This window comes from Pelmatolapia mariae, linkage group LG4 (assembly GCF_036321145.2).
Source record: "Pelmatolapia mariae isolate MD_Pm_ZW linkage group LG4, Pm_UMD_F_2, whole genome shotgun sequence".
NCBI classification, from domain to species: domain Eukaryota; kingdom Metazoa; phylum Chordata; class Actinopteri; order Cichliformes; family Cichlidae; genus Pelmatolapia; species Pelmatolapia mariae.
This window is the reverse complement of record NC_086230.1, coordinates 1931714-1958847: the sequence shown is the minus strand read 5'-3', so window position 1 is coordinate 1958847 and position 27134 is coordinate 1931714. Positions and strand designations below refer to the sequence as shown.

The window sequence follows — 27134 nt, the reverse complement described above, 5'->3', positions numbered from 1 at the left end:
ATGTAGACCTCTTTAAACAGCTGGAGAGAACATGTGTGCAAAAAGAAAGAAAAGAAAAAGTAAGCCTACCTGCATTCTGAGCTTCCCCTCCCAGGGAGAGTGAGCCTACAATGGCAGGGTAGAGGATGAGGTGTGGGGAGTCCTGGGCCACACGGCACAGCAGGCTGCATATGCTTTGTCGGATGTATGCCTCCGGATGGTTGAGACGCGAAAAAAGCTGTGGGATGATACCTAATAGCAACACAAAGAATCAGTACATGAAAAGCAACAAGTACATACTTTATGACTAGCCATATGCAGCGTTTGTTGAAAGTGTGGTCTTTTGGTTTACAGCAGGAGTCTCCAACTCCAGTCCTCGAGAGCTACTGTCCTGCAGCTTTTAGATGCATCCCTACTCCAACACAGCTAAATCAGATGGTTGGATTACCTCTTCAGCATGCCATCAAGTTTGGCAAACACCTGATAACAAACCATTCATTTGATTCAGGTGTGTCAGAACAAGGATGGATCTAAAAGCTGCAGGACGGTAGCTCTCGAGGACTGGGATTGGACACCCCTGATTTACAGCACGGACCAAACATTCCCAGGTCTGCTCTAGAGTTCGGAGCTTGACCACAGAGACATTCTCATGTCTTTATTACTCGCAGAGCAATCCTAACCTATCACTGTGGCTGTTTTTATTCATTACATTATTTAAACCAGGCATCACTGGACAGAACATTAGTAGCCTTTCACAGTCACTTGGTACCCTGGAGCCAACAGAGCACAGATTGCCCCCTGACCACATGAACAGCACACATTTCCACTAACTTCTCTTTTTCCCCCAGTGAACTCTGTGGACACCCTGTGGCTTGTTTGCCAGTTCTGGCCAGGTTGGGAGACACGGTTAGAGACTTCAGGGCAAGAGACAGACCCCTGATGGCATCAGGCTCTGAGGACCAGTGGCCTTCACATCATGATGAAGGTGTTTGCTACAAACGGACAAGATTGTTTGTCCACTGTATTTGTTTTCATCTTCACATGCGCTTCTTTTCCATCTCATCTGTCCCTCACTGCCATCAGTTTCCATCAGGGAATGGAGAGGTTTTCACTCCAGTGTTGGAAGCTCTTAATGTATGTCTAAACTTCAACTATGAGTACAGTGAAAAACCCATCTATTATGTCCATTTAAAACACACACACACACACACACACACACACACACACACACACAGAGTAAACCTGCGTTAGGACATACCCCTCCAGGGTGCCGTAGGAGTCGAAGCCAAGCCTAGCTCAAGCCCCTCTCTCAGTTCGCCGGCATGCTTCACCAGAAGACGCAGAAGACGCAGCGTTGCCATGACAATTACGTCATCATTGCTCTGCTTGCTGTTGTGATATGAAAGCAGCACTTTGGGGTCATCTTCATCTACAGGGACCTAAAACCAAACACACACACACACACAGAGTGAGGGAGTGAACAGAGTGCTGCACTCACATCTATGTCATGATCTTCACATGGCAGTCACTGTTTCACAGTCATCAGCTTTAGAAAATGGAACTCAGCCTCACGTGTCCAGCATTGAGCTTGAGGAAGGTGAAATAGGCCTGGCAGGAGATGCGGTAGAGACCAAAGATACGGTCCACAACCAGTCTCCAAACTCTGATCAGTCCATCTGTAACCTGCTGGCCGGCCTCCCCCAGCCAAGGGCACGAACTGGTGAGCTGCCGCCAAATCACGTCTACCATGTCATCCTCATCATCTTCCTGCTGCAGAGCCATTTCCTCATCCTGACATAAAGCAGAACATCAGGGTTTACACAGGCTGCAGAAAAGAATCCAAGAATATACAAACAATGACTGTTGAAAACACCAAGCTCGAACAGAACAAAGCATGTTAGTAAGAAGAGTACAGACAGAGGTCAGAAACAGCAAACGTCATCAAAACACAGCAGTACAAGCCACAATCTGTAAGACATCCCTGTTCCAAGTACATATACCTGTGCATGAGATCAAATCACTACATATGACAGCAGGAGCCTGCAGGAGCCTGCAGGAGCCTGCAGGAGCCTGCAGGAGCCTGCAGGAGCCTGCAGGAGCCTGCAGGAGCCAGCAGGAGCCAGCAGGAGCCAGCAGGAGCCTGCAGGAGCCAGCAGGAGCCTGCAGGAGCCTGCAGGAGCCTGCAGGAGCCAGCAGGAGCCTGCAGGAGCCTGCAGGAGCCAGCAGGAGCCTGCAGGAGCTGATGGTACCTCTGACAAACATGTACTGACCAAGCCTGTTACTGACGTGTACTACGCAACTGCCATCGCCTCTTCAAGCAGTGAACACAACTGCAGAAACGGACACAATCATCTTTTTTAAATAAACAGGTAAATGTGTCAAACACCATTACGGCCATGGTCACAAGTCAGTATTTTAAAAACACAGATGCTGAGGTAAATGAAAGGGAAGCTGACACATTGGAGACAGAGGCAAAGGTGGAGAGAAAACCCGAGCACGGGTCCACACGTCTCCGGCAGCAGCTGGTGTCCTCACAGCGATACTACGCCCAGTGTACTATATGCACGTACTATCAGCTGTTCATGGCTTTACCTGGATACCAGTAGGTCGACACATGGCCTGTCCCAGAATACTGAAGATCATGTCCTTGTCTTCTTCACTTGTTGTTGCTGGCAGCAGCTCCTCTATCTCCTTCTTTTCCCCAGGAAGAAGAGGCAGTCCCTCCCCTTGGCTGAAGAGGAGAAGCTCCATTAAAACTAATGTTTCCACTGTGTTGTTGGGCCACCGAATACATTACGCAGACCAGTAGAGCATACACAACAGTCTGTGTGTGTGTGTGTCCACTAACCTGGCATTATCGACTACCTTCCTGCCCCAGCGGTAAGCCCAGCTGGCCAGGGCTGCCCAGGACTTTGCCACATCTGGAGCCAGACTGGCGGACAACTGATACAGCTGACCCAACACAAAGTCTGGCTCTCCAACACCCACATTGACTGTACAGGGAAGAACATTAACATCAAACACTTTAGAGGCTTATGGCTATTTCAGTATTCATCTACAGGTACATGGTGTCTCATCATTTTGAGTAATTCATCCTCCTGAGCCTGGGATGCATGTTTAACTTCTCCTAGTGATCTGGGATTAGTTGGACTGGAGAAAAACTGAGAACTATGTTTGAAAAGAAAGTGTAACAAAACTATTGAAGTTTTTTAGTTTAAAGATTTTAAGTGTTTATCATGTGCAGAAAAGCCAAAATGTACTGTTGACATAAGAGGACAGAGTGTCAGGTTAATACAGACGTACACCACCTGCCAAAAGTTCAGACACACCGTCTCATTTAATGGTTTTTTGTTATTTTCATGAGTAAGTAAAATTTATTTATATAGCACAAACAGGAAGTTATTTCAAAGTGCTTCACATGGGAATATAAACGCATATCAAACAGCTGTCTGATATGTGTTTGAAATTGTAGATTCTCACTGAAGGCATCAAAACTATGAATGAACACGTGGAATTATGTAAACAAAAACCTGTGAAATAACTCCAAACATGTTTGATATTTCAGATCCTTTGCTTTGATTCCTGCTTTCCTTACTCCTGGCATTCTCTCCATAAGCTTCATGAGGTCATCTCCTGAAATGGTTCCCAACAGTCTTGAAGGAGTTCCCAGAGATGCTGAGCACTTGTTGGTCCTTCTGCCTTCACTCTGCGCTCCATCTCATCCCAAACCATCTCCACTGGGTTTAGGTCAGGTGACTGTGGAGGCCAGGCCATCTGGTCAGCACTCCATCACTCTCCTTCTTGGTCAGATAGCCCTGACACAGCCTGGAGGTGTGTTTGGGATCATTGTCCTGTTGGAATTTAAATGATGGGATGGCATGTGTCTGCAGGATGCTGTGGTAGCCATGCTGGTTCAGTTTGCCTTCAGTTTTGAATGAATCCCCAACAGTGTCACCAGCTGATTGGTTCTTGCCATAATATGAATTCTAACAGTTGCCAACTATGGCTGTCAGCTGTGCACCAGCCTGACTTCTACACAACACAACTGATGGTCCCAACACCATTAAGAAGGCGAGAAATGCCACCAATGAACCCTGACAGGCACACCTGTGAGGGGAAACCATGTCAGGTGACGACATCCTGAAGCTCACTGAGAGCAGGGTTTGCAGCTCTGTCAACAAAGCAAACAGTGGCTACTTTGAGGAATCTAAAATATATTAAGAGTTATTTATCAAGTTTTTCTTTGTTACATAATTCCATATATGCTGCTTCATATATTTGATGTCTTCAGTTTGTATCTTCAGTGTAGAAAGTAGTAACAATAAAGAAAAACCATTGAATGAGAAGGCGTGTCCACACTTTGAGTGGTAGTTTAGTTGACTGGGAAATTAAAGTGGTACATCCCAACTCTGCATTATTGAGAAGTCATTGATTTAGAGTTAAGAGGGGGACAATGTGTGAATACATCAGGTTCCAATGGTACCTGAAATCTCAGCAGTGACTGATGGGATGGCCTGATCCTCCAGGGGGAGCTCCAGCAGAGCAGCAATGTTCCTGCTCAGAGCCGACATGCTGCCCAGAGCGCTGGATGAGTTCACTGCTGCAGATTTCTTTACCACCTACGAAAACATTAAGTCTGAAATCATGCATTTTAAATATATGTCCAAACAATCACATCTGCTATATTATACATATTTTATTCTTTTCCAAAAATGGGTCAAAGATGCTTCAAGAGGCCCTTTACCCTATTTTTTATGTTTTGGTTAAATATCTCTAACAAGACAATAAAGGGGGGGGGGGGGGAGCACATGACTCCATGGTGGATTACAACCTGGGCTTTTTATTTTTCCTCATGGTATATGCGGCACCTGTCCACCCCAGTAAGATAATCCGATGACCTGCACCAACACTGAACACAATCTTCAAAGTGCTGGACATGGAGTGCACTTTGCAGTGCTGGGCTGAAACAATAAACTGATCAGGGAAGCTGGCTCTGCAGCAACCTGGACACATCAGAAGCTTCTGGTGGAGAAGACAATCTGTCTGCAGGCATATCTGGCTGTTTAACACAGACCTGGGTCAGCTTTCACTTACTTAGACTTGAAACAGTAACAGAGGAAATGTTGCTTCTCTTAATCAGGACAAATATCAGCTGAGCCAAAGCAGGTTACAGGGTTAGGTCCCATCATTGGTCTGATTCTTGCATTTAATGTTCTTGTGTTCTATTAACTTTACTGTGCTGCTTTCATGTTAGGCACAGCTCTTTGCATACATGATTATCATTACCAAATATTCCAAAAAGCAGTAAACCTGTTTGAGCTGAGGCGTCATGTCCTTCCAGTCGGCCAGCAACCACTTGCAGAGTGTCAGCAGCGAGCGGCAGGCGGCACCTTCATTCTTCCCCAAATGGCAATAAGACAGAGCAGCTTTGCTCAGCATCTCCATGGCTGTCAGTGACTGACCTGCTGAGAAACACCCACTTAGAAAACAGCGCCTCGGGACCCTCATCAATGCTCTGCACATACACCTGGGTTTTTGTAAAATAGGGTTGGATTAGGATCTCTGTCACATCTCAGTGGCATTACTGCTAAACAGCTCGACAGGGACTTGGAGGGAGTGCAGAGAAATTTCCATATTTGTTTTATAAGATGTCAAACTGAGTGTGCTTTTTAAATTATTCTGCTAAGTGGATTCACAGCATCTGTTGTAACTACAGTGCCACTGTCTGTTTTTCTGATGTATTGATAACTAATTTATGATTTATTACTTTTAATTATTCATCATTTACCATCATCATTATCATTATTATTGCTTATAGCTGCTGGCAGCAAGGACAGAGGAAGGCTGGCAGACACCAGGTCAGGTCTGCCAGGCTTTCTTCAGCAAAGAGAACCAGCTGATGACTGACACACTCATTCAGAACGTGGCTGTCAGAGCGCACACACGAGCAGACTCATCTCTGTAAAATTCAACTGGAGGAAAGGCGTTTAATATAAATGCTATTCAAAGTAGCTGTGCATAATTTTACATTCATGAGAAGGTTATGAGTAATTTCTTCTCTCTTACTGAGAGAGCAGCAAACTCTTTTTCCAGGCTACATGATGGTCTTCTAAATTAGTGAGACTCAATTTTCTATCCAGCTTCCAAGTTATCTGCTTCTTAAGGCGTGCATCTGAGAATTATACCACGGAGTCAAGTACTTTTTCAGAGGAGCTACAGTGTTCAGAGCCGTACACAGTGAAGATGGAAGGGAAGTTAGAAAACTGTATCCTTGATGCAAAAAGACTTCATGTTGAGATGCACACCCGTGTGGAGCATGCATAGGTTTATTGCATGCTCAGCCTGCCTTGAGATCCACTCATGATCGTATCCACTGCGTGGCTTGTCCACACAAACTGCTCCACAGTAGGGTAGCTCACCAGGCTAACCTGTCGGGTGGCAGGTGTGTGAGGCTGCTGCAGAGCAAGGCGAAATGGAGATACCTGAGGATCTGGCTGCAACACCAGGCATGAGCTGGGCAGAGGCAGACCCACAGACCATCACTACCACTTTCCCGTTGCTGGAGCCACATGGAGGATGTGAGGGTTTCTCCCCTGCTGGAGTTCATATGGGAGGAGATGCTACAAGAACAGGGAGGAGATTTTTAACGAGAATGAAGAGGAGTCGGCCGACTCACAGTTCCTCCTGCCTGACAACAAGGAGGAGGACTCCAACTCCCTGGCTAGCATCAGCTGGGCTGCAAAGCACTCAGCTACCAGCTAGGTTAATAAACCTGCAATGGCGTCTCCCCTGGATTTCGACATGCAAGATATGTGTAAGCACGCAGCTTACATATACAAAAATCAGTCCATCTATCATTTACCCAAAGTCGTCTTCATCTTCATCACCCTGTCCCTCCCCTGGAAGGAAGGCCGCTTCCTTACTGATAAGTGCTACAAAGCAGCTGCTCCGTCAACGAGAGCCCACAGTACCTCCTCTATGCTAATGGCTTACCAAGCTGAGCTAGAAGAGGACATGACAGCTAAACCAGATACCAGTGTGTAAGAAGAAATCTGGATCTTCACTGACCACGTCCTCTGCCTCCACAAATTAGTGGCTACTGGGAGAGCCACAGGCCTGGTGATTCCCCAGGAGCAGGCGCGCTGGCTCAGGCTCACCAACCTGACAACTAAGGAAAAAGAGGAACTCCTTGACAGCCCTTGTCAAGGAGTTCCTTGTTGACAAGATCAATGTCTCCGGTGCAGTCGTCAGAAGAACAGATAAAGAGATGCAGATGAGATGTGAGGAGAAAAGAGAGATGCTGAGGCTTTCAGGATCCCTAAAGTAGATAAGGTGCAGGGGCTCTCAAGAATCCACGGGCTGGGAAGCAGTCTTTGGGTGGATGTTACCATAGCCACCAGAGGGAAACCGATTCAAAGTTTTCCGTGTTGTTTCACAAGCACTTCTGTCATGCACTCCGTATTAAAACTGCCCCGTTACGTGCATCCAGGCAGTTTGCCCACAGCGCTGTCACGTTTTGTAAAACACATGAAAACATTAAACACGCTGAAAAACAGAGCAATGCTGTCGGCTATTACACAGCCCGCAGAGAGTCGTGTTTCCATGGCTGTGACCATGCAGACACCTCGCTCACGGGCACCGGGACAGCATGTGTTACACGCTTGACCACAAGAGGGCACCAACATGCTATCTTTGGCAAAGTGGTCAGAGGAAATACAAATGCCTGTTTGGTCAAGCGTGTAGGAGAGAAGCTCTCCAAGAGCATCAGTCGTGCATTCAGTTTTCCCAGAACATACGAAGATCAATATGCGGCTTAATCCCCGCCATCTTTCGTCTCAGAGGAACAACAGCAGCTGGATACCTTGTGTCCAGTCTGTGCTCTGTGCATTTATATGGACAGGACCTGGAGTTTTAGGTTGTCTGAGTAGCTTGAGTGAGTGTCTCAGCAAACCTCCCCTTGAGGAAGAGCTGGGCTTAACATGTCCCTCCTGACATGGGCGTCACTTAGCCAGCCTGTAAGGACTGCTGTAATGGCCAGTAGGAATGAGACGCTCACTCAGAGAACCGGGTTATATAAATAACCTCAAGTTTCTTTTAATCTAGATTTTTTTCAAATCCAGTAACGGCAAACATAATTAAACTCTCTATAAAATAAAGTGAGGGTATATTACACATCAGTGAATGATCACTGAATAATTCTTGAAAAATGAAATTTGTCATAAACTGCTGCAGAAACAGTTTTTAATAAATGAAAAGTGATGTGAGAGCAGACACACAGTCACAGCTCAGTAAACTGTCTCTGATGTGTTCTCCACATTTTTACCTTCACCTCAGAGTGAACCCACCCAGAGACGACCGAACGAAATCAGCTGTTCAGGAACCAAAACCTCAGTTTATTTTTAAGCACAAAGTTAGGCCAAGGTGCTTCTTGGACCCCAGATCTCCCAACTGTTTCACCTTTCTAAATAATCACCTCACTGATTACAGTCAGGATTTTTCATATCACATTGTTTTTAATTGTTTTGTTGGGTTTATTGTGTTTTGACAGACCTAACAACCAATCATGAGACACTTTACACATTCTGATATATTTAAAGTCCAGGCTTCCTAGGTTTGGAGAGAGAGAGTGTGTGTGTGTGTGTGTGTGTGTGTGCGCGCGTATTCACAGAGCTTCGAGGTGAACAGGTCCTTTTTTCCCATCCAATGGAGTGTAAGGTAGAATAAAGCAATGAAGATGTTTCCTCACCTGCAGTTCTTAGGACTTTGGCTTTTTCTATCTCCACTTCTGGTCCCCACTTCTCCCCCAGGGTGCCTTCAAGATTGAGACGCCTGAAGGCCTTGCACAGGTCATCTTCCTGCTCTTCTTGTGTTTGTGTGTCACTGAACTGTCTGAGCAGGCGAGATGCCAGTGTAATGTTGCCTTTTTTACGGGCAAATTTGACAGCAGTCAGACAAAGCTCCATTAGGTGGCTATCAGTAGAGGAAGAGTAACCTAGGCAAGAATGAAGAGAAATGTTAGAGGTTTACATGGACAAATACATCCAGCATGTTTCCATGACCCTTTGTCTATGCAGCACAGTGATCACGTTCAGCCCAGCAAAAAGTACGTCTGCAGCACAAAGCTGGATGTGGGACTTTGTAAAGTAACGTCAGGTCCAACCAACTTCTTGTCCAATCCAAGCTCATGCTATTTTGGGGACAAGCTGAGGTACCTGCTGGACAGCCTGACAGATCATCTAACCACTGTACCACCTGGGTTAACCCTCAGAGATACAAAGTGGCTTCATTTCTTTCTTGGAAGAATTGCTCTGACAATTTATGAAGCACACACATAAATTAACATGTTTTTTTCCTTCTTCGATGCTGCTGAAATAAAACTGAGGTGTGATTAATTCTCTCAGGAACAACAGGACTCAATGGTTACCCTTAAGTTTGTGGAGGAGTTGTCTCTGAAATGTGCTGTATCTGAGGGCATGCAGGAACAGCTGGGCATCCTGCTGCTTACAAGAGTTCAGAGCCTCACTGCACAGAGGAATCACACAGTCCTGTGAAGAACAAAGGGTGAAGATGAGCCACGTTTCTTTAAACTGGACAATTAAAGTTCAAGTTGGTGCTCGTTGCAGCTTTGTTTGAAGTTGATGCTACTTTTATGAAAGGCAACCAGAACCTAGAAAGTGTGTGTGTGTGTGTACCAAACTGACACTAAACAACTGTAAAATCGTTTTTGATGCAAATGAAATTCATTTATTTACGAACCTCTTGTCCAGTGAGAGCATTCTCCAGGGTGGCAGTAGAGTGGAGCTGCAGGGTGGGAAATGTGGGCAGGGTCTCAGAGAGGGTGAGGGTCGACAGGCGAAGGGGACCCAAGCAGATCCGTCCGGTCTGTTTCAAGCAACGCACCAACGTACTGCAACATCACATCACACGATTTATTAAGAGTCTGAAAATGGCACTGTGCTAAAAATAAGTAACACGTTTTAAACATTAACATTTGGAAAGAAAACAGATAAGAGACCGTTTTCTGCAACGACTCCAAAATTAACTGACTTTTTCCTCCTTTTTGGCTCTGGAATGGAGGCTATGTCGTTCAGTCTCACTTTACAGAATCAACCACCCCACATCCACATGGGGGCAGGAAATGGACTGAACATACCAAGGATAGATGAGAGTTACACTCTTAAACCCCATTTCAGCCTAAAGAGTTCTTTCACACGAGCATAGAGGACAGTCTATTGCTGTCAGTCTCTCCCTCCTACCTTGGACATGCTGCTAAGCACGCTCTCTTTTATCTAGAGGGTTAAAACGTCTCAGTTTTCACTGTCATGCAAAAGAATTATCAGAAGTTGGCATCAGAGCAATGAAAAAGTAGCAGCACGAAAAAGCTAGAGCTCTGAAGGAAACCACATCCAGTTTATTCCAGCAACACCTGCCTTACTTATAAGGATGGGTATCGAAAACCGGTTCTTGTTGAGAACCGGTTCCCACTGTTTCAATTCCTTGGAATTGTTTGCCATTTTTACAAACGATTCCCTTATCGATTCCCGTCTCCCCGAATGACGTCACCACGTTGCGGAGCGTCATTTACCTGGCAGGAAACATGGCGGCTCAAACGCTCAAAAGTTTGGTTATACTTTACGAGAACGGATGACAACAGGGCAACTTGCAATACTTGCAAAGTAGATATTTCATTTAAGGGAGGAAACACTACGAATATGCAAAAGCATTTGCTCACAAAACACGCGATGACCTTAAATGAATGTCGTGTTTTTAATTCCACTCCGGACTCGTGAATCTCAACCCAGCAGCAGCGGTAACGTTTGCACGTCCTCTCCCGTTCATGCGGCAGGTAAATAATCAACTAACAGAGCATATTATGTTAGCGCGATCTGCCTTATTACAAAACCTGCCATTACTGTGGATTTAGGTGACCATGATGAGACAGACAGAGTCTGGCTGGCTCAGATGCTGGCAGTTTTCGCTGCAGTCTACCGGTAGCGTCTCCTTTCAGGCCAGAATGTCACCGAGCAGTGACTAAGTTTGTGGTCAAAGGCTTGCACCCATTTGCCACAGCAGATGCCCCCGATTTTCGGTAAGTGAATGTGTTTAATTGTAGGCAGGGACATTACTGGATATTCTTGTGTAATTGCTACAGAATAATTTATGTTATACTTTGTTATTGCTACAGAAGAATATTTATTTTATTATTTTACATTTACAATTTTTTTCCTGGGGACCCTGTGACACCCCATTGAAGAGCCGTAGGCTGTGGATCTCTTAAGATCTCACTGTTGGGTTTGTAAGGCCATGTTACTCCTAAATTTCTATCTTGTTCAAAGAGAAGATATAAAACAAAGTTCTAAGCTAATCGACCTTAGTGTTCTCCTTTTTTAAAAAGAATCGATAAAGAATCGAATCGTTAAACAGAATCGAAAATGGAATCGGAATCGTGAAAATCTTATCAATACCCATCCCTACTTACCTATATACACATCAGTGTTTGCCAAGCCTGATTGTTACTATATGACCTTATTCTGTCAGTCTGGAGTGTAAACCTACTACTGCTGCTGACGAAAGAACCTAATTAATAAGAACAATCATATACAACACACAAAAAAATGTATATTAAGCAACAAAACCAATGTTCAGTAAACCGTATGCGCTCAATGCTAGGAATTAGCGTGTTGGCCTAGATGAAAGAAGTGTGCACTATAGCGCAGAGTTGTTACACCTTGGAGGCAGGGCTGGACAGGGAGCACGAGTGAGACCACACAGTCTCCCGGAGAAGGGCTGGACTTTGGTTCCCTGCTGCTTCAGGTCAGGGAAAGGTTCCTGACCACCTGACTGGAGGTATGCAGCGAATGACAGAGTTTTCCTAGAACTGATTCCATTGTTCTACTGGGAAACTTGATGAAACTGCAAGACCTAGATTGGCGTTGTATTGACGGATTTGCTATGACACTCAGGCAAAGAGAGGAGCTGAGCTGTTAACTGATCACCCCCTGGTGATGAGTTAGATCAGCTGCTGTGAGAGGAAACTGGACAGGCCCGGTGCACCTAAATGGAACCCTCCAGAACAGAGACACAACAGATCTGTGACAGAGGGTTGGTGCCCTGTCTGACAGACGGCCCAGTCCACAGGATCTTCCTTCCCAACCTTGGGTGTGGAAGAAGTTCAGTTCAACACAAGACTTTTGGTCGGACTCTAAGCAATTCTGGCAAATTGTCAGGTGACTAAAAGCAATGCTCTACTCACACAGTGTAAATATAGTGTGGATGGGGTGATGCTGCCTTTAACTGGAGGCAGCGGAGGGAATACTTGGAGCAGAGTCTGTGGATGAGGGAGACTACTTGCTGATCATTAGGGGTGAGGTCATTGAGGCAGTCAAACTACTAGCTTGTAGGTAGTTGGGCTGTTGGGGGTGGATGAGTTCTTTAAGGTCCTGGATGCTGTAGGGCTGCCTTGGTTGACACGCCTCTGCAACGCTGTGGTGATTCGGTTGTCTGCCATAGCATCGACTTGTTCCCAGTGGGTGCTACGGCTGCCCTCTGTCACGGATTCAGTTCATCATTTTTATTAAATTATGAACGTTATTAAAGGGATCCAGCAGATCAGAGCACAAAGTCTCTCTTCATACAGATGACAAGTTGTTTATATCAGTCCAATGATCAACCTCTGCTATCATCAGTGGTTCTTCTTGTAAAGAAAGAGCCTCTTACTTTAGGAGGAACAAACAACTCTATCAACATGTGTTTACGTCCTAAATTTCTTTAAGTGTCCCCATTTTTTTAACAAAACCTTTCTTGTCCAGTCGTAACAGCCAGAAATCAACATTCATATGGAATAAAAAGCAGCCAAAGATACATAAAAATGCATGTCACTTCCAAAATTCATATTATATATATTACTGGGTAGTAAATGTTAGAGTATTAATATTATTGTACTGGGTGAAGAGGGATACCATCAGCCCCAGTTGGTAGGCACTGGAAGGAGCTTGAGTTGTGCACACCTCCCCTGTGGCCTCACTAGGTTCCAAACTACCTTTCAAACATCCAGTCTCAGACTGTATACTCAACCCAGGTGTAATTCATACAGTTAAAACTTGGAATCAGTTTAGAAGAGCCTTTAATCTTACTGGGTTGTGGTTATCTGCACCAATAACAAAAAGAAAATGTTCTAACGTTTGATGTCTGGCTACAATCTGGGATTCGATCACTGCACTTCTTGTATATAGAAAACAATGTATGCCTGCACACAGTGCACTGATAACATCCCAGAAACAGTGTAACACTTGTGTCCTTTTACAATAATATTTGGGTTTGTATTTATATCTCAATAATCATCTATTTATATCTCTATTTCTATGCTTTGTCTTATATGGCTGCTCTGTTTTCTGTTGTGTGTATGCTGCTATCACTTCATTTCACTGTGGGATTAATAGCTTATTTAGTTCTCCAGATACAGCCATCAGAAAATGGAACACATTGGTCAGAAAAGGCTTGAAATGCCCGACTTCATCACAAAAATCCTTTCTCAGCAAACTGAACAATGGGAAGCTAAAGTGTGGCAGTTTTCCTATTAAGAAGGGTTTCATTACCCTAATGGGGTTTCCCCCCCTTGAAATCAGAGAAGGCATTTGACAATGATTGACCCATAAAAAATAAACTCACTCTGAGTTCGGTGCTGCTCTCTGATCCTGCTGCTCGCTGACTTTGGTCATTGCACTTACAGCGCTGCGAAGGAGCTGCACCTCGATAGCTCTCTGCAGCTCAGTTGGATCTGGACTCATTGAGGGCAGGAGCCTTTTCAGATCTAAATATGAGCACAAAGAGAGTGTTAGAAATAATAGCAGCCACCAGTAGATGGATCCCATGGTATAAATCTGACTTTCAGAAAAGCTGACCTTGAGGTCAAGGTCACTGAGATTCAAAATGTTCCAAGCCTTTTAGCAGATACCTATGCTATTACTTTGAAAATCCTACATTACATTCTGGGAAAAAATACACTGTACCAGTTTTACTACAAATGCACAACTCAGTCACAATCCAGACGTCTGTTAGGACTCGGGGTTGTAAGGACACTTACCAAGTTTGTCCTTACTGCCAGAAAGAGCAGTGTAATCCTCTCCAGGCAGCAGCTCCAGTTGAACCCCACATTCTGCTAGATCGCCCTCCTCAAAGTGACTCAAAGCATGGATGTAATTGAAATCTGTCTTCAGGTTGATGCTGACTGGATTGGTCGAGTTCTGTTTGAGGGTGCTGACAGTGGCCTGCCACTCCTTAACAGAAGCCCAGTCACAAAGTGCCACATAACACTGACAGGCTTTGTTGGCCAGAAAGTTTAGCACCTCTGGAGAGCACTCATTTGACTTCAGTAACACAGTCTTCCTGCTGTCACCTGTTGAAAATTACAGCAAGCAACATAGCATCAGTGAAACTTAAAGGAAAGATGAAAAAAACAAAGAAAGCATCAGAAAACAGACATTTCTAAGAGTCAGGTGATCCACAGCCCACCTGCAGTGGCTGTGTGCCTCACAGCCGTGCTACAGGAACAGTTAGAAAGCTAGCTGAACTTAGCTGGTGCTAGGTGAACAAATAAACATGCTGCGATCTAAGGGGACACGGATGTTTGCTAGTTACCATTGCTACAGTGTTTTGGACTGCTTGTGTTGCTGGAGAGTTTGAGCATGAAGGAGTCAGAGCCTTTGATGCTGCAGTCCATTCCTGTAACTGCAGACAGTTGGTCTTGATACTCCTGGGCTGCTTTCTCAAACCTGCACATACAAACATATGCACAGTTGATTACAGCAATGAAACTACATGAATGTATTACAAATGAGTATCTCAGTGAACCATGAGGATAATTGGTTAGCGTGCCAGTCCTTACCGTCCCTCAGCCTGCAGCGCAACTGATGACAACCAGCCCATACTCTTGCCTGAAGTTGAGGCACTCCAACTTGCCAAGCCTTGGATGGCCTCGGGACAATGCAACTCCAACAGAGCCTCCACAAGCAACACCACGGGCACCTCCAGCTCTGGACCCTTTAAAGTCCACAGAACCACAGTTCACCCAGACAGATGATACTATTTATGACCACAGTATTTGTAGGATGGTCAAATGATACACCGCCTAATCTAACACTCAGAATTTGCACAGACAAACAGAATTACTACAGCACTTATTCACAGCACTTCACTCGTTCCACATTTTGTCATGTTACAGCCTCTCGGTGCACTCATTTTTGGGCAGTTTCTCCCGTTCTTCTATGCAGAACCTCGTTGCACAGCCATTTTCACATCTGTTCAGTTCAGATCAAGTTTGAACTCTGGCTGGGACGCTCTCTTGTTATCTTGGTTTGTGTGCCTAGGATTGTTGTCCTGTTAGAAGATGGTATGGGATGGTATTGACCAGGTAATAAGCGGTACCTGGTTTCCTCCAGACATGACCAAAGAGTCAGGTCAAAGAGTTCCTTTTGGTTAACTCTAGCTGAGCTGGCAGTTTAAGGTAGAACGCTATGTTAGATTTCTCAGATGTTAAATATGTCATCAGCAAACAGGAAGATGGTCAGTGAACTGAGGAGAAGGGTTGTGCAGCATGGTGACCTTAGCTAGTTAAATCCAGTGGCTAGCATCCTAAGCCTCTGACAGCACTGCAGCCATGTACTACATTCAGTGCTGATTACTGTAATATGACAAACAAGTGAAGTAATATGAATATTTTTACTGTATATACATCTCTACTACATCTAATACATAAATACATAGAGGATGCTCTACTAATACAGACCTGAGTGCCACTGTTTTTAATCTCTGCAAGCAGATCGAACCCATGGCGAATAGTTACTGCTGGCTGTCCAGACAGAAGACCAACTCTCATCAGTGCCAAGCGGATCCTCGTCAGCCAGTCCTGGCACGTCTGACGGTTCGTGTAGAAGAAAGTCCGAATTCCCTGAGAAGCGGCGAAAAAGGCATGCGTGATCATTTATACAAGCGATTGATTATTAATAAAAAAAGAATGCAGAATGGCAATCACAGCATCACGTCTGCTACAGACAGCAAGACCTGCCAATCGATCCAGGATACTAATTCCCAGATAGAAAATAGTTGTTTCAATTTTATTATGTGACATTATAGAGGATGTAAGGTTTAGCAGATTCAATCTTTGAATTAGCCAATCTGTCAGCAATGACAATCACTCCCTGGAGACAAAAGATTAAAAATGCCCTTCATACATTTTGTTTGCACTTATAAATTACTGATAAACTGTGACTCAGTATCTTTTTCCTTTATCACAAAATTCAAGGACACCTGTAGTAATGATAAAACTCTGAGGCTCTATCATCTCCTTTAGTGTCAAAATGTTAAACTATTTAATTTTCAAGCCCCAGTGCAGTGGAGTTTGTCTTTGCGCACCTTTGGTGGAGCTGTCAGAGCATTAGCACAGCCCTCGTAGGCATTGTACATGAGCTTCTCCAGGTTCTCCAGGTACTGAAGCAGCAAAGTGAGGCGGAGCTGATTTAAGTGGTGACCATCACTGTCACTTCCACTGCCCGCCCAAGCTCCAACATCCTGCTCGGGGTTCAGACTCTGTGCAGCCAAGCTCCGGATCATACCTGCAACAAAGCAGAGAAAATGGTTTGTGTCTGAGAACTTTAGATGAACTGTCCCAGTTTTATTTCTTTACCAGACAGCATCTGTATGTATCTGAGAAAGCTCTTCTGGAGGTTACAAAAAAGATCTTGAAAGTAAAGGATGCTTACTGTGAATGCAGTCACATGAACTCTTCACTTTACCTTCAATGGTCTGGAAGGTGTCCTGAGCTCGACCCAAAGGTGTTCGGAGTTTGGATAACACAGTGAACTGTGCAGCCTCCCACACTGCCCACTGCCATAGCAACACCTCTGTTTTTAGCAGTGCCCGTTTCACCACATCTGGCTTGCTACCATCAGTACTTCCACGGCCATCCTGTTTCTCAAGGCGTTGGCAGCTGTAGTACAGGCGCTCCAGCCAGGAGTCCTTGCTGTGGATACAGGATATGACCACTTTTATTCATCACAAGTCATATCATCCATAAAACCAAGCGTGCATCACAGATTTCCCTTACATTACACAGACCTGACATGAATCTCTCAAAATCGTCATGATACACACATCTGTGTAAACCCACAGCACGACTACCAAAAATCAACAATGACCATGAGACTGTAAAACAAAAGACATTCTCAGAGTTCTGTGCAGCTGTCACTGTGCCATTACCCTCCACGGTGCAGGACGCCATATAGGATGAAGCTAATAAGGTCACTGAAGTCCTGGGGGTGGAAAGTGCTGCTTGGAGCATGGCTCATGTGGTGGCGAATGGCCAGAGAGATCTTCCTCATTTCAGGATGGCTGTGGTTACTGTGAACAAGCAATATACACGCATATGTTGAGAACATGCATCCGATCACCTGATGGGTCACAACTGCGGTTCAAATCTAACACCAACTGTCCCCTAACTATGACAGTGCTGATGAAAAGCGATGACGTTTGTGAGTGTGCAGCTCTGATAGAGTCATAGATGACTGTACAGATTGGTTAAAAAACTCAGCTCCCTTTCATACGTTCAATCAAAACTATTTAATTTAATTTATCTGAAAAATGGCAGTCAGGCAGGATGCAACAACCTGCACTCACATTAGCTGTGTGACAGCTTTAGCCGAGCAGCTGGTTAATGAATTGGGACCTGCCGGGTTGTAGTTAGACTCAACTCAAGGCTAAGTAATACTCCGTATAAGTAGTAGTCTGTAGTTATTAACCAGGACCACTTATTGTTCAGACTAGGTACAACCTTAGCTAATCATTAGCCAGGCCCACACTCTACTAGATACAGGAAAATGAGCCAAAGTAACAGCAGGTTTATTGACTGCCTTTCATTAAAGTGGAGCTCAGAGAGTTTAGGCTCTGTATAGCCAGGAGCCAACAGCTGCTATAGCACCAAATGCTTCATAGCTGGCCCAAGTCTGAACTGGTGTTTTGTAGTGGTCACAGAGATGGATATATTCTGCTGTAGGGTGAATACCACAGCTTTCATCACAAAGGCAAATTACCCAAAACATTTCATCCTACTGAGTATGAACCGACGTCAAGAACAAGACTGTGGAGCTTGTTAGTCTATCAGATGCTGGGTAATGCCTCTATATTACACCAGAGCAATCGGAAAGACATCCACTGCTAATCACAACACATTAATGATGTATATATCAAATCACGTGAATGAATCAAGTTTGCAGTAGTACAGCTGTGCAGCAAGTCTTACCTCAGAGCCACATCAAGAGGGATTGTCCTGAGAAGTTTACCATAAGCTTGCCTCACCCTCATGGCCGAGTGGACCAACTGCACTCTGCACACATCTGTACACCTAAGACACCCCCAACCCACAACACACAGACACACACACAGAGGCTTTAATACAAGAGAACAAACATTAGGCATCATATGTTTCCATATACGTGCAGGGCAGAAGCAAGCCGTTCACCTCTGCAGCAGCTCAGTAGACAGTGATGAAGAAAGGACCTGTAAAGTGTGGCAGGTCTGGAGGCAGATACTCTGATCTTCATTCAGAGCTGTCCACAGAAAACAAGAACAGCATTAAACATCCTGCTCAGTGGTGAACGCTGTGTAAAGCACAATTCTGGAGTTTATTCTCACCGTTAGCCAGAATCCCTCTGCAGAACTTGTTGAAAGAGGGCAGGGAAAAGAGGGGGCTGTAGGTGTCTGACTTCTTCATCAGCAGAGAGATCTCCTGAGCCCAGGTGAGAAGCAGTTTCCTAACATACCAACATAAGACTGTTATAATAGCTGTATCCAATATGTTTTATATGTTGAATCTGGTTTGCAGTCATCGTTAGACAGCTAATGAGTTATTTAGCTAAACAGTGAACATTTAGTGATAAAACACTGAGCTGTGTTTGGTTAAAAATGGGGAGAGAGAACCTGGCCTCAGGGTAAAGATGCTCCCGGGACAGCAGACCTCCAAGAAGACTAAGCAGTGTGCTGAAATGCTTCTTAGTTGCCGTGGTTACAGTGCTGATGACAGCACCATCAAACAGAGAGGGAGAAGACGACGATAAGCTGGATGAGATGAAGTGATCGTGCCTGCACACAGAGACAGAGGAGGTCATCTGATTAGAGAAGCATCGAGAGACACTAACTGTTCCTTCAGTTTGGTCTGGGAGCCATTCAAACCTTCACACATCTCTATTTCCTCCATAATTTGTTGAGTTCACTCAAACAATCTTCAGTGACAAAGACAAACTTGATTTTCTTCATTCAGCTAGTTTTAAAACACCACCCATATAATATTAATCAGGTTTGGGTTTCCACTGTTACTGTTAGAATGTCCCATGACAACCACTTGGACATCTGCTGCGTGTCCTCCAATGTGGTAACATTTCAACGCTTTAACTTGAAGGGTGGGCGTATAACGACACAGACCCACCACAGCTGAAGCCTAAACTGCCACAGCAGACGTCCACACCAAACCTGGGTCACAGCCAAGAAACCAGTTGGTCTGAGCAGGTAGGACGCTGCACCTGAGGGCCATTCACCCATCCATCCATTTCCTTCTGCTTATGCGGGGCCGGGTCGCGGGGGCAGCAGCCCAAGCAGAGAAGCCCAGACATCCCTCTCCCCAGCCACCTCCTCCAGCTCGTCCGGGGGAACACCAAGGCATTCCCAGGCCAGCTGTGAGATATAATCTCTCCAGCGTGTCCTGGGTCTGCCCCGGGGCCTCCTCCCAGTGGGACATGCCCGGAACACCTCACCCAGGAGGCATCCTTGTCAGATGCCCGAGCCACCTCAGCTGGCTCCTTTCGATGTGGAGGAGCAGCGGCTCTACTCTGAGCCCCTCCCGAATGGCCGAACTTCTCACCCTATCTCTAAGGGAGAGGCCAGCCACCCTTTGGAGGAAAGCCATTTCCGCCGCTTGTATTCGCAATCTCGTTCTTTCGGTCACTACCCACAGCTCGTGGCCATAGGTAAGGGTAGGGACGTAGATCGACCGGTAAACTGAGAGCTTCGCTTTTACACTCAGCTCTCTCTTCACCACAACGGACCGGTGCAGCGTCTGCATCACTGCAGCCGCTGCACCAATCCGTCTGTCGAGCTCCGGCTCCATTCTCCCATCACTCGTGAACAAGACCCCGAGATACTTAAACTCCTCAACTTGGGGCAGGGTCTCGTCCCTGACCCGGAGTGGGCACTCCACCCTTTTCCGGCTGAGGACCATGGCCTCAGATTTGGAGGTGCTGATTCTCATTCCCACCGCTTCACACTCGGCTGCGAACTGTTCCAGTGCGAGTTGGAGGCCATCACCCGATGAAGCCAACAGAACCACATCATCTGCGAAAAGCAGAGATGAGATCCTGAGGCCACCGAAGTGAAAGCCCTCCGCCACTTGGCTACGCCTAGCAATCCTGTCCATAAAAATTATGAACAGAATCGGTGACAAAGGGCAGCCCTGGTGGGTGTTGGGCTCCATCACCCACCAGGAACGAGTCCGACTTATTGCCGGCTATGCGAACCAAGCTCTTGCAACGGTTGTATAATGATCGAATGGCCCGTAGCAATGGGCCAGACATCCCATACTCCCGGAGCACCCCCCCCCACAGGTGGGGACCACCACCCCAGTCTGCCAGTCCAGGGGTACTGCCCCTGATCCCCACGCAACATTGCAGAGACGTGTCAACCAAGACCTACAACATCCAGAGCCTTCAGGAACTTGGGGCGGACCTCGTCCACCCCAGGGGCTCTGCCACCAAGGAGTTGTTTAACTGTTTCAGTGACCTCGCCCCCAGATATTGGCGGGTCATCCCCTTCATCCCCAGACTCTGCTTTTGCCACGGAAGATGTGCCAGTGGGATTGAGGAGATCCTCTAAGTATTCCTTCCACCGTCCGACGATTTTCTCAGTCGAAGTCAGCAGCACTCCACCCGCAGGTAGAACACTGCTTTCCCCTCCTGAGTCGCCTGACAGTTCTCTTCGAGGCAGTCCGAAAGTCTTTTTCCATGGCCTCTCCGAACTCCTCCCACACAGCAAAAAAACAAACAAACTGAGGGCCAGGCCACTTTATTGAGTTCATGTCTGTATAGTATTTACGTCCATGATGAAACTACACAGCAGCACTGGAAGCATCCAGGTGAGCAGAGTTCAAATCCAGCGAGTTTCTAATTAGTTTGAAGAAGCAAAATAAAAGCAGAATCGGAGCCATTTCCAGATTTTTTCCTTTGGTTTCTTTTTCTGTGCGCCCTCTCAGTAGGATACATATACTGGTAATAATGGAGCTTGGATTTTCTCAAATGGCATTCTTCTGTAGCAACAATTTTTTAGAACAGCCACATCGTTCAGACGATGCAGAGAGCTACAAAACAAATCTTCCCTTTTCAGACAGACAAGTCAGTGGTTTTTGGGGGCATTTTACTCCTCCTCCAGAAGACTTAACACTAGAACAACCAAGGGGATATTCTAATGAACAGGTATATCTATAACTGCTCGGGTGCCTCTGCACCATCCCTCTGCCCAGGGAGAGTGCGGCACAGCGGGACGCACGCCGGATGTAATCCGTGACAATTCTGACCGCGTTGAGGAGGGAAACAAAGAGCTGTCATCGTGGCCGGTCAGCGGAGCAGCGGCAGCACACTGGGCCGACTCGGGCTCTCCTGCTCATCATTCGAAAAACCATGAATGTCCAAGCCGATGCCCAACACAGCATCATCTTCCTGACCGTCAGTGTTCCTGCATGGTTCCAGCTCGTCTTCAGCTAACCCATCAACATATTCCATGTGGTCAGCCCAGCTAAATGCAGGGGCATCAACCAGACACTCCTTGTGTTCGGACTAGAACAAAGCTGGGGCCCCCGTCTTTCCAGGGTCGAGTACCGGAGCTGCAGACAAAACGCACAGGCTTCGTGCTCCGTCAGTGTTCTCCTAGTGTGGACAATCCCCAGGCAGATGGGCAGACATCGTAGTGTTTGCTGTCGTGCAAAGAGAAACTGAACCTCTGAGGACAGGGGTGAACAGAAGACTTCTGCTTTGCTCGCTCTGCAGGCAGCACTAACCACCGCGCACTAACTGCACGGTGGAGGCTAACACCAACACGGGCAGTTAAGTCAACCTAACTAGCAGCAGTTCAACTCAGTGAGGTGAAGAGTGTAAGAACTGAGGGATGACTGTGATGACAGGGGTATATGTGCAGGTGGGCCTTAAAGGCATGAACAAAGCTTTCTTCAGCCAGGACATGTGGGGGCGTTGATTTATACACCTGTTGCAACTGGACTGAAAACACCTGAATAAAAAGATTAAGAGGGGTGGCCCGTCCACTTTGTAGTGCATGTCTGCATAACTGAGAACGCTGCAGTGGACAGCAGTGATTCTGTTCACAGTACATGTGGGTGTATTACCTGGTGCAGTGAGAGTACAGGGAGTAGAGTACGGTGTACTGGATAGCAGGATAGTAGACAGCCAACTCAGAGTGGACCAGCATCAAATTGTGACTTAGAAGAGCAAAGACTGTCGGCGACAAGGCCCACATCTAGATAACACACACACACACACACAGAAAACCAATAATGAACCAAAAGAAGATGCGGACACAGACCATGGACTGAATCTTGTGGCGGTGCAAACATTATCACATCGAAGTGCTGGGTCATAAATTTGAGGAGGTGCAGGGCTGTTATTTATGGATATATTGGTTGTTGCTGTGGTTTCACTGGTGTGTTTTTTTCTTCAGCAGGTATTGAAGCAGATTCTCACTGTTGTTTCCTTCTCCCAATCTTTCTCTCTCCCCTTCTGTTTAACTTTTTGCCCACTTTCTCTTTCTTTCTTCTTTTCCATCCGCGGTCTAGTTCGTTATGATTTTGATAACTCAAAATAAAAATACTAATAAACTAAATAAATAAAATATGACTATCAAGTGGTCCATTATTGGATTTGCTATAATGGTCCACTGGGGAAAGTAAATCTTTTGGGCATTTTTTGGCCTTCAGACAACAACTCTGACAGACAGGCAAAAATACATTGTTGGCCTCCTATCTGCAGTACTGTGACACCATCCATCCATCCATCCATCCATCCATCCGCTTATCCTTTTCAGGGTCGCGGGGGTTGCTGGAGCCTATCCCAGCTGTCATTGGGCGAGAGGTGGGGTACACCCTGGACAGGTCGCCAGTCTGTCGCAGGGCTAACACATAGAGACAGACAACCATTCACTCCCGCATTCACACCTATGGGCAATTTGGATTAATCAATTAACCTATCCCCACAAACTGCATGTCTTTGGACTGTGGGAGGAAGCCGGAGTACCCGGAGGGAACCCACGCAAACACGGGGAGAACATGCAAACTCCACACAGAAAGACCTGATGGTGGAATTGAACTCAGCACCATCTTGCTGTGCGGCAACAGTGCTAACCATCGTGCTGCCCTACTGTGACACACTGTGTTAATTTTGTGAGTGTGACAGAATGAAGCTGTGAGGAATACCAGCATGGCTGTCATGCAGACACTGAGTGACGCAGGTTTAACAGACTGATGAACCCAGCAATGATGCATGTCCCAAAATGCACTACAGGAACCCATCTTTAGATATATTAATGAGTGTAAAGTTAATATGAACCTTTTACCACACCAGTCACATCAAAGGAAGTACTGTGACATTATTACAGTGCTACTCTGTGATGTTTAACAATAGACAACTCACCCCAATCAGAGAATTCTTGGTGTTGCCAATGGTGGTAAAGGTGCTGAGGTTGAAGATGATGGTGAACTGGGCTTTTTCTGGCGGTAGGGTGAGGGGAGCAAAAGCAGGGTGCTGGATATTAGGGCAGAGGGTCCCTGGTTTCAGGGGACCCAGAGTCTCCATCAAGCTGTTGAGACCACACGCCATCTCGCCCAACACCATTTTATAAGCTGCCTCCAGTGTTGGGATGTTTTTCAGGCTCAGCAGCGCCTGGTATACACCGTGTACAGCTGACATGACCTGTGCAGGGAGCACATGGACACAGATTACACTCATCAACAGAGAAAATGTTCAAATTATTTTCACTCACCCAACCTACAAATGAGCCAAGAACACACTGAGTCTATATAACTGAACTTCATGCATGTTCCTGCTCTGATATATATATAACAGGTTTTTCTTGGTGAAGGCCTTTTACATTAGCGAGCCACTTGGGTTCAGTATGTTGCCCGAGGATATTTGGTATGCAGACTGGAGCGGCCTTGGATTGAGCCGCCAGTGTATTAGATGTGTAAAATATATGCCAAGCCCATTAAGGTGGTACAGGAACACTGAATGAAGCCAAACCTCTTTCTCTTGATGAAAGCGAAGCTTCAGCAGCTGGGAGTCTGGTGCCAACAGCTTCTCTACAAAGGACACGGGCAGCTTGGTGTTGACCTGGTCTACAATCTGAAAGGCAACACGATCTTCATTAAAAAATTCCTCACACAACGTCAAAGTCAGGCTTGCTAATTGTTTAGACCGTCACAGAATTTTCCACAAGTTGTAGCAGTCCCAGATTTAACTTTAATCAAAGGTTTATCAGAATTGGACAATTTACAGCACTCGACGGCCAGACTGGTAACTGCCACAGAGAGTCTTACAGGAATTTTAAAGGGTGGGGGGGCACGGTAGGGACTAAGAATGTGTGGGGGGTGGAGACAGGGGGCTGTTACAGGAAATCACAATGTTTAGTGCAGAAAAGGACAAAAACTGGTATCTGCAACACAGACTGTAAGAAAGCTGCAATCAGCTCATCGCAATTATAATCATAACAGGTCAAACTACAGCATAAAATATCAGTGTAGGTATATATAACCCGTTAGGTGACTGTACCAGAGTGAGGAGATTGAGCACTGCCAGGTTGTAGTCTGAGCCACAGGCCTGGCAGCAGTCCAGCTGGTCTAGACCGTAGGCAAGGACAGCATCCATCAGCTGCCCACAGGGCTCTACACTGGCCAGCAGCACACCCACACACTCATTCCCTGCAGTGAGAACGGCCTCAGAGAACTGCACCTGCTTTGCCACAGTCACACAGGCCAGAACCCGGTTAAGAACCTTTGGAAAGATCAGGAAACAGAGACCAGTGACTAAAGCGATGAAGCCCAGACTGTGAACTTCACAGATTGTAATAATAAAACGTATTAGAGACCACAGAAACATTTTGTAACCGATTTGAAATGTAAAGAAATATTTTGGCTTAACCACTACATGTTAACTGCCTTGCTACAAATCTGCATCTTTCTTTTAACGGTCAAATTCACACGTGAGAAAAATTAAATGTGCAGAAAAAAAAAGAATGAACCTAAATGTCCACGAGCCTCAGTTACTCTGAGTTATGTAAAAAGAAGGTGGACTAAATTCTGATTTTCTGCTTGTTGTGGCTATAATTAATATCTGTGTCAAATCTGTCATTATCCAACTACCACAGCACGTTGTGTGCACACTTCAGAGGACCGTCTTATTGACGAGCTGCTCCTCAGGCTTTCTTAGAACAAACTAAATACTACTAGAAAATAAGGCACTGTGGTAAATATAGTGTATATTTAAGTACTTCATCAAAGTGGGAGACTGCGGCACCCACGGTGTGGGACGGAGAGATTTCGCAGGTCTTTCCTCCCCACTGCTGTCAGACTCCACAACAAAGACTTTAACTGATCAAACACACACATCCACAAATGTGCAATAACACTAATGTGCAATAATCTTTCTGGCACCGTTGTATTTTTCACTCTGTTGTATATAGCATTTGTATTCTATTTTTATCCTATTGTATATTTTATTCTATTTTATTCTACTGTATATAGTATTCTATTTTTATTCTATTCTGTACAGTTGTGTACTGTATTTATTCTTATTTTATTTTATTCTAAGTGTCCTTCATAACTTTTGCACTGTCCACTTCCTGCTGTGACAAAACAAATTTCCCACATGTGGGACTAATAAAGGTTATCTTATCTTATCTTATCTTAAAGGAAACCTGGAAGATATGCTCCTTTTACCAACAACACAATGTTCTCAACACATTTATTTCCAAACTGCGATCCACATTTCTCAGTGAGTGCTCCCCAAATCTCCTGTTTGGTTGTCAGAGGTGCAGCTCTTACGTCTGTGACATAGACTTCAGTAATGGGAGGTCCTCTGAAAGGGCTGAATCGCTCTCCGATGCTGCGGACCACTGTGCTGAAAACTCTCAGCAGGGCTGCCAACTTGGGCAACGACACTGAGGGAGGGGGGATATCTTCATCGAGCACCTCTCCTGAGACCACGTGGCTCAGATCCTAAAGAGAGCAAAGAGTTAGCCAAAGCACGAGACAAACATAACCATTAGCTCTATGGGGCATTATTTAATTTTTATCATCTGGTAAGAGAATCCAATTTTATACCATCAAGGATGTTTGAGGGTTTCCAGTCTGAGCATAAACTGGACCCAAACACACTGGCTCCAGTTTGTTGCACATTTAAATAAAGCCTACCGAACAGTATGAGGTGCAGTGAAGTCTAGTGACTTAAATTTAGGTGATCTACAACAGACAGCCCGTCAGGTCAGGACCAAGTCCTTTCCCCGGGGTCTGAGCTTCAACATGGCTCATTCACCACAGTCCTGAGGTTTGGGCTTTTTCCAACAGTACTTGTGCTCACCCTTCACCATACTTGCCAGTACTGAGCACGGCTGAAGACCTAACATACATCATTCAAGTACAAGAGGTCAGACCGAACTCCCAGGGAGGGATCTAACAAAGCAAATCGTGGCAGTTCTGGAAGCAGCTTACAGGTGACACAGAGACCACCTGGGACACGGGCCAGATTAAACTCAGTACTGCCGGTAACTGGCTGCTTCTCGTCACTGCACCTTCTAAATAAGTATAACTGGCTGAGAGGCTCGGTGACGTCACCTCGGCATATGCTTCCATATCCTCCAAGAACTGTCCCAGCAATGTGGTGGAGAAGGTCAGGTCGGCCACCCAAAACTGCTCCAGGCTCTGTAACCAGCCTAAGCACAGACAGGGAGAGCAGAGCTGCAGGTAAACGAGCTGAACTGTATTTATGTTTACACATCAACCCATCCAAACGCATTACCCACCGCTCCTTCAAAACGTGCCGGGAGAATCAATGAGAACTTTC

General features: G+C 45.7%; 1 protein-coding gene across 5 annotated transcripts in view; it reads right to left on the bottom strand.

The window, feature by feature from the left end:
* Window positions 1-27134, bottom strand: part of smg1 (SMG1 nonsense mediated mRNA decay associated PI3K related kinase) — a 60040-nt gene that overhangs the window by 22213 nt on the left and 10693 nt on the right. For 3 of the 5 annotated variants that reach the window (XM_063471063.1, XM_063471065.1, XM_063471067.1), the window contains exons 9-36: window positions 26906-27003; window positions 26117-26290; window positions 24846-25067; window positions 24318-24419; window positions 23712-23990; window positions 22412-22542; window positions 18949-19110; window positions 18664-18782; window positions 18491-18578; window positions 18272-18373; window positions 17233-17373; window positions 16770-16996; window positions 16390-16589; window positions 15764-15925; window positions 14864-15018; window positions 14617-14750; window positions 14063-14374; window positions 13648-13789; window positions 9736-9886; window positions 9404-9524; window positions 8726-8971; window positions 5290-5444; window positions 4463-4598; window positions 2828-2972; window positions 2572-2710; window positions 1552-1770; window positions 1238-1418; window positions 70-231 (exon numbers count right to left, since the gene is read on the bottom strand). In XM_063471063.1, coding sequence (XP_063327133.1) covers window positions 70-231; window positions 1238-1418; window positions 1552-1770; window positions 2572-2710; window positions 2828-2972; window positions 4463-4598; window positions 5290-5444; window positions 8726-8971; window positions 9404-9524; window positions 9736-9886; window positions 13648-13789; window positions 14063-14374; window positions 14617-14750; window positions 14864-15018; window positions 15764-15925; window positions 16390-16589; window positions 16770-16996; window positions 17233-17373; window positions 18272-18373; window positions 18491-18578; window positions 18664-18782; window positions 18949-19110; window positions 22412-22542; window positions 23712-23990; window positions 24318-24419; window positions 24846-25067; window positions 26117-26290; window positions 26906-27003 — 4605 coding nt within the window. The remainder of the gene's footprint in view (window positions 1-69; window positions 232-1237; window positions 1419-1551; window positions 1771-2571; window positions 2711-2827; window positions 2973-4462; window positions 4599-5289; window positions 5445-8725; window positions 8972-9403; window positions 9525-9735; window positions 9887-13647; window positions 13790-14062; window positions 14375-14616; window positions 14751-14863; window positions 15019-15763; window positions 15926-16389; window positions 16590-16769; window positions 16997-17232; window positions 17374-18271; window positions 18374-18490; window positions 18579-18663; window positions 18783-18948; window positions 19111-22411; window positions 22543-23711; window positions 23991-24317; window positions 24420-24845; window positions 25068-26116; window positions 26291-26905; window positions 27004-27134) is intronic. The other 2 variants (XM_063471064.1, XM_063471066.1) reach the window with 1 other exon arrangement.